This window comes from Ictalurus furcatus, chromosome 10 (genome assembly GCF_023375685.1).
Source record: "Ictalurus furcatus strain D&B chromosome 10, Billie_1.0, whole genome shotgun sequence".
Lineage (NCBI taxonomy): Eukaryota > Metazoa > Chordata > Actinopteri > Siluriformes > Ictaluridae > Ictalurus > Ictalurus furcatus.
The window spans coordinates 28,013,508-28,023,507 of NC_071264.1; the positions used below are offsets into that span (position 1 = coordinate 28,013,508).

Genomic DNA, 10,000 nt, shown 5'->3' on the forward strand with positions numbered 1-10,000 from the left:
TGTGCTTCCTACAGTTCCTCTTGTTTTGTGTTTGTGTAACAGCACACCTGCAGTGTTTGCATTATTGTTAGGTTTTTATGTCTCATTTCTTATGTAGATTACTCAGCGCTGTCCCAAGGCCCATTACACACCCAGCGAAATAAAGCCGTTTGCTTTACACATCTCAGCGTTAATCAGTCGAAACGGGAGCCGGGTTCATGTTATTTATTTTTTTCCCGACCGGAGAAAGCGAGGAGCCTAGACGGTACAGGGGGAGGAATAAAGTGCCGGAGGAAACGGTTTATTTTATCCGTCTGCGGGCTGTCGACGCGGTAAATCTGCGTCCCGATTGTGTCAGAAAGACTTGTTGAGACGTGACGGAGTCTGAGACGTTATCCGAGGCGTGAGACCGGACGTGCCGTTACTAAACGGAGCCCGCAAGTGGTCGTCTCCGTGACGTCTTCAAACAGCAGACACGAGACGCGATCAGGTGGTAGAACTATCAGGGGGTTGAGTTTGGTCCTGCGTTTGGGTTTCAAACATCGTCTCTGATTGCAGTTTGACGCAAAGGTAAGTTACGGGATTGACGCAGAGGCGGGAGTAGGGGGGTGGAGTTCGGGTTCGAACCCCCTCCTTGAAATATTTTCCAGATGAGAGCGCTGAGTACTCACAGAGCGTTGAGTTAACCCAAACCAGTCTGGACGTTGTCCTCTGACCTTTCTCACGTACAAGTCGTTTCTGCTCGCGGAACCGAACCGGACTCACTGGAGGATTTTTTTTTGTTTGTTTGTTTGTTTATCATATTCACATTCCGTATAAACTCTAGAGACTTGCTTGTGAAAATCCAAAGGAAATCAGTAGTTTCTGAAACACTCGAAATGGTCAGTCGGTGAGAATTCCGCATTCTGGAGGTTGATGTGAACATTACCTGGAGCTCATGACCTCTATCTATGCAATAATCTATGAGTCTGATGTTTGGTGAAACAAAACAAACCCCCCAAAAAACGCACAGGTGACCCCCAGCGTACGGAAGCTACGTGCCCACCCCTGAAGTAGAATCAACCTGTTCGTGCCTCTCTTGTTTGCTTTCCAAATTAGTCTGCCAAGCATTATTGTCGATTCCGTGTCAAGCTCAGCTCGAAACCCGACATCACAACGCAGAGTAGAGCGCGAGAGAAAAAGGCTGTCGATCCCCCCCCCCCTCCCCCGAAACAAAAGGGAAAGCCGTTAGTGCAGAGCGGCAAATTGCAGATTGGAGATGTTTTATCTGCACAATGTGTCTCCGATGTGATTAGGTATCGGCGCAGTGAAACAGTGAAGCATTTCCTCACCGCTGTGCGCCACGTGATTGATTTTGCTTGTAATTTTCGGTGAGATCGGAACGTCTTTTTGTCCCGCGCTCGAGTGCAGGGCGGACTCTTTCCTCTCTACAGCATTTTATTTCTTCCCGTTTTTTCCAAAAGCCAGGTTTTCATGCTTCGTGCTGCGGCTCTTCTTCCATAAAGCTTTCACATCCCCGCGTCACACCGTCCACACACTCGCACTCTTCACCGTGCAAGCGAAGAATCCGCGTACTAAAGATAAGCGGATAAGCAATTTCCCAGCGGTTTTATGTCGCGGACAGCGACTACGTTTGCACGGACAACGGTAATCTAATTATGGACCTTTATTCTGAATAAGACGTGTAGTATTCCGATTATGGTGTTTACACGAGTCGCTTTTAGAATATCCCTTTGATGTTCCCGTTTTACATGTTCTAGAACGTAGATGGATTAACGGCACACGTCATTACGTCACCGCGCCACGCCGTCCGACGTCCCCGCCAGGATTTCACGTATCCACGTACAGTCGGTCTTCGTTACGGGACCGTATACAGTTTCGGGTGTCTGATTATTCATTTTACGGTTGATTATTTGTCATGCTACACGTGCAAATAGACGACTGGTCGAAGCCGTGGGCTGCGTCCCAAACCGCGTACTTGCCTTCTATACGGTATATAGAAGTATATACATGTATTCCTCCTACCATATCGTAGGTAAGTACGCGGTTTCGGACGCAGACGTTTGCCGTCAAACGGTTGAGCACCGCCGTGTCAAAATCAACAGAAGAAAAACAAATCAAGGATCATAATAATGCTTATTATGAAGCAGCATTCACACTGAAACTTTTGCCTTGCTGTTTTTCAAAAAAAAACAAAAAAACAACAAAAACAACCCAGAAAAAGAATTGAGAAAAACACCTTAATCCCAAGGAGAAGCCGGTCACGTCGTCATAGCTTCAGGCTCCACCTGTGAAAATAACATCCTGTAAGGGCAGATCGGAGTGACCCGCCTGTTACTGTGAGTATAACTGGCAGACACGGGTCAGAGGTCGACGCCCGCCAGACTGTCAGCTACAGCTTTCTGTCTTGTTCTGATGGGAAATTGCATGTCAGAAGTTTTCCTGCATGCTTGCGGTGAAGGAAGCATTTTTACAAGCGTGTTGTTCCTGAATAAAGGTGTGGAGTGTGACAAAAATATCATTTCATGATCCTCGATACTCGAAGATGTTTCTACAATACGCAAAATGTATCAAATACGTAAAATTAAAATATTATTTACGTATGTAGACATTAAATAAAGTATCATCAGAGCTTTTTTTTCTTTTTTTTTTAATAAAAAAAAGAATGCAACACTGTGCATAGGTTTGTGAGCAGTCCTGTACATCGTGATACATATCATGTGTCATAGACATGACTTTGAGAATTGTGATGATATGTAAATATATATACATATAAATGTATATTTTTTGCCATATCATCCCACCCTTGTTATATGATAATGCCCCGCCTTAGCTTTGAATAAAGAATTGAACACTTTCCTGAAGTGCCTTTAAGGAAGGACAGACGTCGGGGTGAAACTCCGACCTCGTCTAGGGAATTTCCCCAGTGTGGGAATAAATAAAGTTTTTTTTTTTTTTTCAAATCTTATCTCTTGTTCTAGGGGCGCACGGTGGCTTAGCGGTCAGCACGTTCGCCTCACGCCTCCAGGGTCGGGGGTTCGATTCCCCCCGTGGCCCTGTGTGGGCGGAGTTTGCATGTTCTCCCCGTGCTGCGGGGGTTTCCTCCGGGTACTCCGGTTTCCTCCTCCAGTCCAAAGACATGCATGGTAAAGTGTCCGTAGTGTATGAATGTATGTGATTGTGCCCTGTGATGTATTGGCACCCTGTCCAGGGTGTACCCCGCTTTGTGCCCCATGCTCCCTGGGATAGGCTCCAGGTTTCCCCGTGACCCTGAACAGGATAAAGCGGTATAGAAGATGGATGGATCTTTTGTTCTTTTTAAAGTGACAAGCGAACCCGATTTATCGCCCGAGAAATGGTTTTCAGCTCTCCATCCTAGGGGACGTTGTTTGAGAGCCGCAGCCCATTGCGGTTGGACGCGGCCGGTGCGTCAGGGGTCCGTGCGGAGTTTCGCTTCCAGCACGCGGCCCACTCTCGTCCCTCTCTCTCTCTCTGACTTTCACCTGCGTGGGGCATCAGATATTCACTGCAGCGCTCAGCACACAGAGCCACAGGGTAAAAATAGACTTTATGATGGTGGTGCAGAGAGATGCAGAGACCGGGAGGTCACATACACACGCTTATACCCCAAGCGTTGTATTTGTCTCCGTTAAGTGTAGATACGTACGGAGTACATCAGAAGTCTTATGCTAACAGGTTAATTGAGCAGCGACGGTGCCATCGCGTGTGTGAACGAGTATGACCGAAGGGCAGGGAATAAATTCGCAGAACCTTGTTTCCGAAGGTTTAATCCTGAGAAAGTGGAACAGAACGTGGACGCATGTAGTGGGAAACTTTCCTTTCTTTTTAACACCTGCGCCACACTACACGACGTAGACCATCATAATCCTGTCGAAAATGTCACACTCGATATATCACGTGAAGATTTCACAGATTGTGTTTGTGTTTTTTTTTTTTTGAGCCGGGATCGTGAGCATTTCCTCAGAATACAAAACAACACAGTCATCTGACTCTCGGCGCCGGATTTCTAATCTCACCAGCTCCGAACAAACAGATCAGCTCGCTGTCTCTCCACCACAGTGCTGTGGAATCCTCCAACCTGATTGGTCAGAAGATCACTATAACATTAATAATAAACGGATTTTTAAAAAAAGGAAAAAAAAAATCTTATTTAGCCAAGAAAAAAAAAAAACGTGTCCTCGTTGACACGGTGACGTTTTCAGTAAGGAGACGTTTTTATTTCATGCTTATGGAAGGAGTCTCCAGTGTCACGAGTATCACTGTAACTTCTCTGCCCACTCTTTCTATCCCTTTCTCGTTCTTTCTGTCTCTTTCTTTCTCTCCTTCTCTCCCTCTGTCTCTTTTTCTCCATCCCCGTCTTTATCTCCGTCTTTCCGTCCGCGCTCCGTCTCTCTTTCTCTCTGTCTTTTAATCTCTCTGCCTCTTTTTCTCTCTCTGTCACTCTGTTTCTATCACTCTCTTTCTGCCTGTCTCTTTCTCTTTCTCCTTCCCTGTCTCTCTCTGTGTATTGCTCCCTCTCTTTCTCTCCTTATCTCTCTCTGTCTCTCTCTCTCTCTCTCTCTCTGTCTCTATGAGGGTGTATTTTTTGGAAAAGGGACGATGGTGGAATTGTTTTTCACCGGTGATTGTTTTATTAATCTAACCGTTTCTATACTGTTCATGTTGAAACATGTAGATCGATTTTTTTTTTTCTGTTTCTTTTTGAATGAGTGATTATTCTGTTTTTTCCCCCCTAAATAATTGGTAAATACAGAGAGTTTAAAAGTCAAAGGGGGCGCCATTACGGACCCAGCACAGCTCACGACACGGCGACGTAAATAACAGTTAGACCTTTTTTTTGTTGTTGTTGTTCGAAACGCTTTTATTTTCGATACACGGATCAATGATTTGTTTTCGTCTTACGGCTCGGGCAGCGTGTCAACACGGTCCGAACTGTCAATCGGGGTTGAAGTCCGTATTCGGCCGCTCTGAGGATCTAAAGGCACAGCTAGTTCCTCTGAGGTTCGATGTGGACGGTTTCAGCGCACGCATGAATGAATTCTTAATTCGAAATTCTAAATTCTAAATTCTTATTGTGATGGAATTCTTTATGTCAGAAAGCAGCACTTGAAGTGTGTACTAAAAGAAAGAGACTGTTTAAACACAGCAAAGCGCTCCACGATGCCCAAGCTCAACGGCAACCGTTCGGAGGCCAGAAGCCCGAGAAAGCGCCGCTGGAGCCGCTCGAGCAGCGGGAGTGCGTGGAGCCGCTCGAGCAGCGGGAGTGCGTGGAGCCGCTCGCGGGAGCGCGTGTCGAGTCCTGCGGCCGATGACCACAGACACAACGGGACCGACGAGCGCAAGTCGAAGCGGTCCGATAACAGAGAGAAGAGCCGGAAGCGCTTCCGGACGGGCGGCTCGCGCGCTCGGTCCAGAACGAGAGGACGAGAGAAGTCGGTCTGGGCCGACGAGCAGGACCGGGGACACCGTGCGGGCTCGAGATCCGATTACTACTACAAGAGAGACGATATCCAAAGGCAAAGACGAGAAGCCTTCCTCGCCAGGCGCTTGCAAGAGCGTGAGAGAATCGCTGAGCAGGGATGTCCTGAGGTCTGGGGCGCTTCACCAAGAGTCCGAGACCCGGACTCGGACGAACCCGCTCCAGTTGAAGAGGATGTGAAGAACAGCAGCTCTGAGACAAGTCCCGGAGAGGACAAGATTAAGAAGGAGAAAAAGAAGCGAAAATCGAAAGGAAAAAAGAAAAGTCGCAAGCACTCGGAGGACACCGAATCCGAAAGTGACTCGGAAGAAGAGGTCAAGAAGAAGAAGAAAAGTAAAAGGAAGAAATCCGAGAAGAAGAAGAAGAAGGCTAAAAAGAGCCGCAAAGAGTCGAGCGGTTCCAGCAGTGATCGGTCCTCCGAGGAAGATGATGATCTCGGAGTACTGTGGGTGGAGAAAACTCTTCTTGATGATAACGTGATTGGTCCTGAAGCTCCTCCAGCTCACCCGGCCCAGTATGAGAAACCGTTAGATTTCGGCCGCGCTCTGTTGCCCGGTGAAGGTGCCGCCATGGCGAAGTACGTAAAAGCAGGCAAGCGTATTCCGAGGAGAGGTGAGATCGGCCTTACCAGCGATGAGATCGCGGACTTTGAGAAATCCGGCTACGTGATGAGCGGAAGCAGACATCGGCGTATGGAGGCTGTGCGTATGAGAAAGGAGAACCAGATCTACAGTGCTGATGAAATGAGAGCCCTTGCCTCCTTCAACCTGGAAGAAAGGAGAAAGAAGGAAATGAAAATGCTTTCCAGTTTCAGGGAATCCGTGTACAGAAAGACTCAGGGAAAAGACGAGAACGTTGAAGGCGGTGCTAAAACCCCAGCTCTGGGTTTCATTGTATGATCATTTAGTAGGAACTTCTTAATGTGCGAAATTGACTGAGGAAGTCATTTCTCAACCTTTGGCTGTGTTTTATTTTCTCCTCTGGATTAAAAAAGCTTCGAGTCTGAAGATGATCTGTCGTATTAATGTTCATAGAGCCATGTAAACATCATTCAGAATAGATTTAAAATGTCCAGATAAATACACTGAAAACGCGTCTCTCTCTCTCTCTCTCTCTCTCTCTCTCTCTCTCTCTGAGTGAGCGTGGTGTGTGGAGTGCGTGAGAGCGTTTTTTTTTTCTTTTTAATTAGTAAATGTGAAGTTTACGCGAGTGTCAGTTGACCGGTGAAAGTCGAGCGTGGGGGAGAGCGAGCGGGACGCCATGGCCTCTGAGGCCGGAGGGGAGACGCTGTGTCTCCGCCATGGCGTCAGGTGTGTACCGGAGAAGGGAGAACAAGTGGAGGAGGTTCCGCTAGCGGTGGGAGAGCAGGTCGGGTGCGAGAACATCTCCTCCGCCTCCGGAAGGAACAAAGCGGCGGTAGTTTTCCTGAAAAAAGCGAGATTCGCTAAATACACTAATCAAAATGGAATCTGGCTGAAAGGTGCTACGCTACATGTGACCCCTCTGTTTGCCCCTGCGACGCGGGACGTATTCTTTCTCTCCTTCTCTCCCTCTGTCTCTTTTTCTCCATCCCTGTCTCTCTCTGTCTCTCTTTCTCTCCCTCTCTCCCTCTGTCTCTTTTTCTCCTTCCCTGTCTCTCTCTGTCTCTCTTTCTCTCCCTCTCTCCCTCTGTCTCTTTTTCTCCATCCCTGTCTTCATCTCCGTCTTTCCGTCCGCGCTCTGTCTCTCTTTCTCTCTGTCTTTTAATCTCTCCGTCTCCCTGTCTCTCTCTGTCTCTCTTTCTCTCTTCTGCTCCCTCTGTCTCTTTTTCTCTTTCCCCGTCTTTATCTCTATCTTTCCGTCTGCACTCTGTCTCTCTTTCTCTCTGTCTTTTAATCTCTCTATCTCTTTTTCTCCTTCACTCTCTCTCTCTCTCTTTTCTTCCTCTGTCGCTTTTTCTCCTTCCCTGTCTCTCTCTGTCTCTCTTTTTCTCCCTCTCTCCCTCTGTCTCTTTTTCTCCATCCCTGTCTTTATCTCCGTCTTTCCGTCCGCGCTCTGTCTCTCTTTCTCTCTGTCTTTTAATCTCTCCGTCTCCCTGTCTCTCTCTGTCTCTCTTTCTCTCTTCTGCCCCCTCTGTCTCTTTTTCTCTTTCCCCATCTTTATCTCTATGTTTCTGTCTGCACTCTGTCTCTCTTTCTCTCTGTCTTTTAATCTCTCTATCTCTTTTTCTCCTTCAGTCTCTCTCTCTCTCTCTTTTCTTCCTCTGTCTCTTTTTCTCCTTCCCTGTCTCTCTCTGTCTCTCTTTCTCTCTTCTGCTCCCCCTGTCTCTTTTTCTCTTTCCCCATCTTTATCTCTATCTTTCCGTCTGCACTCTGTCTCTCTTTCTCTGTCTTTTAATCTCTCTGTCTCTTTTTCTCCTTCAGTCTCTCTCTCTCTCTCTTTTCTCCCTCTGTCTCTTTTTCTCCTTCCCTGTCTCTCTCTGTCTCTCTTTCTCTCTTCTGCTCCCTCTGTCTCTTTTGGTCTTTCCCTGTCTCTCTGCCCACTCTTTCTATCTCCTTCCCTTTCTTTCTGTCTCTTTCTTCCTCTCCCTCTCTCCCTCTGTCTCTTTTTCTCCACCCCTGTCTTCATCTCCGTCTTTCCGTCCGCGCTCTGTCTCTCTCTCTCTCTCTCTCTCTCTCTGTCTTTTAATCTCTCTGCCTCTTTATTTTCCTTTTCTGTCCCTTTATCTCTCTCTGTCTAGCTCTCTGTCTCCTTTTCTCCCTCTCTGTCTCTCTCTCTTTGTCTTTCCCTGTGTCAATCTCTCTCTCTCTCTCTCTCGCTCTCTCTCTCTCTCAGGCAACACATTTACACACACACAGGTTACATCTGCAGTGTGATGATAAGGCTCGAGCTCTTGCTCCTCAGTTTCGGCACAGCAGTTTGTTTTGAGTCACGTATTCATAACCGAGCGCTATCAAACCCGTTCTGATCGAGGTGCCTCGGCGATCGGCGTAAAGTAAGGAACACGACACGACAGGATGAGAGGACGCGCCGCTATAGCAAAACATGATCAGCGACACGGCTGTGTGACGAAGCAGGGTTGGTTATCCCTACAAGAGCACGTCCCGTAGTGATCCATTCTTCTTATAACACAGAGGAACTTCCCGACTATTACAGTGGCACGGTGTACTTTTTATCCGTTTGTAGTTACATTCAACGTTGTGAAACCTCCACGAAACAAGTTCCTGTTATTACTTATTACTTATTCGTAATACTTATTACTACTGTCGGAGCTACTGTCAAACCTTCTGACCAATCAGAATCCAGATTTCAGTAACACTGCATGTTAAGCAGTGATTCTAAATATCTCGAATATTTCCTGTAAAGCAGAGAAAGACGCGCTATTTCGACTGTCCGAAACATCATTACGGAGCGGCGGTTAAGGGGAAGGAAAGATCTGGGACGCTGGGCAGATAGGTGAAACTAATGTGACGTTAAGAACCCGTAAGTTCCCGGAGGTTTAGCTGGCACAGGAGCGGTCTATTCAGCTGCATTGCTTGTACAAGCATGATCTGCATGGAAGAGTCATCAGAAGGAAACTTTTCCTGTGACTTTATGTCAAAAGGGAATGCCTGAAGTATGCAAAATATGATGTAGATATGTGTATCTAGAGGTGTTTCGTAAGCTACTTTAGCCCTTTAGCCTGGTGGTGGTGGACGTGTTATGCTTTGGGGTTGCGTGGCAGCCAGGAAACATTGCGCAATTCGATCGAAGAACGAATTCCACGGTGTCTTAGTGGTTAGCACGTTCGCCTCACGCCTCCAGGGTCGGGGGTTCGATTCCCACCGTGGCCCTGTGTGTGCGGAGTTTGCGGAGTTCCTCCGGGTACTCCGGTTTCCTCCCCCAGTCCAAAGACATGCGTGGTAGGCTGACTGGCGTGTCTAAAGTGTCCGTAGTGTATGAATGGGTGTGTGAGTGTGTATGTGAGTGTACCCTGCGATGGATTGGCACCCCGTCCAGGGTGTACCCCGCCTTGTGCCCCATGCTCCCTGGGATAGGCTCCAGGTTTCCCCGTGACCCTGAAAAGGATAAGCGGTATAGAAGATGGATGGATGGACGGATGGATGAGCGAATTCTGCAACGCAGTCAGTAAAGGACATTGATCCGAAACACACCTCAAAATCCATCATGAGCTCCAACGAGAAACGCACGCCGAAGCTTTTCGAATCCTCACACCGATCTGCAATGACCTCAACGTCATCGACAACGTGTGGGTGGATCTTCAAGATGAACAGCACAGCACTAGAAACGGTGCTTTTTAAAACGGCCCACGGACCAGCGGACTCGATTGTCGGCCCCGCTTTATCGATCAGGGAATTTTTTAGTAGGACGTCGTTTGAGAGCCGCAGCCCACTGCGGCCGGTGCGTCAGGGGTCCGTGCGGAGTTTCGCTTCCAGCACGCGGCCCACACTCGTCCCTCTCTCTCTCTCTCTCTCTCTCTCTGACTTTCACCTGCGTGGGGCATCAGATATTCACTGCAGCGCTCAGCACACAGAGCCACAG

General features: G+C 47.9%; 2 protein-coding genes across 3 annotated transcripts in view; both read left to right on the forward strand.

Moving 5' to 3' along the window:
* Nucleotides 1–10,000, forward strand: part of galnt18b (UDP-N-acetyl-alpha-D-galactosamine:polypeptide N-acetylgalactosaminyltransferase 18b) — a 112,091-nt gene that overhangs the window by 25,152 nt on the left and 76,939 nt on the right. The gene's annotated exons all lie outside the window — the stretch shown is intronic.
* LOC128613303 (NF-kappa-B-activating protein-like) lies at nt 4,555–6,486 on the forward strand. The gene has a single exon (XM_053633970.1). It carries the CDS (start codon nt 5,161–5,163, stop codon nt 6,376–6,378), a length of 1,218 nt encoding a protein of 405 aa, XP_053489945.1. The 5' UTR covers nt 4,555–5,160; the 3' UTR covers nt 6,379–6,486.

Excerpts from the sequence above, each read along its gene's own strand:
- LOC128613303 (XM_053633970.1), top strand. The coding sequence starts at position 5,161 with ATGCCCAAGCTCAACGGCAACCGTTCGGAGGCCAGAAGCCCGAGAAAG.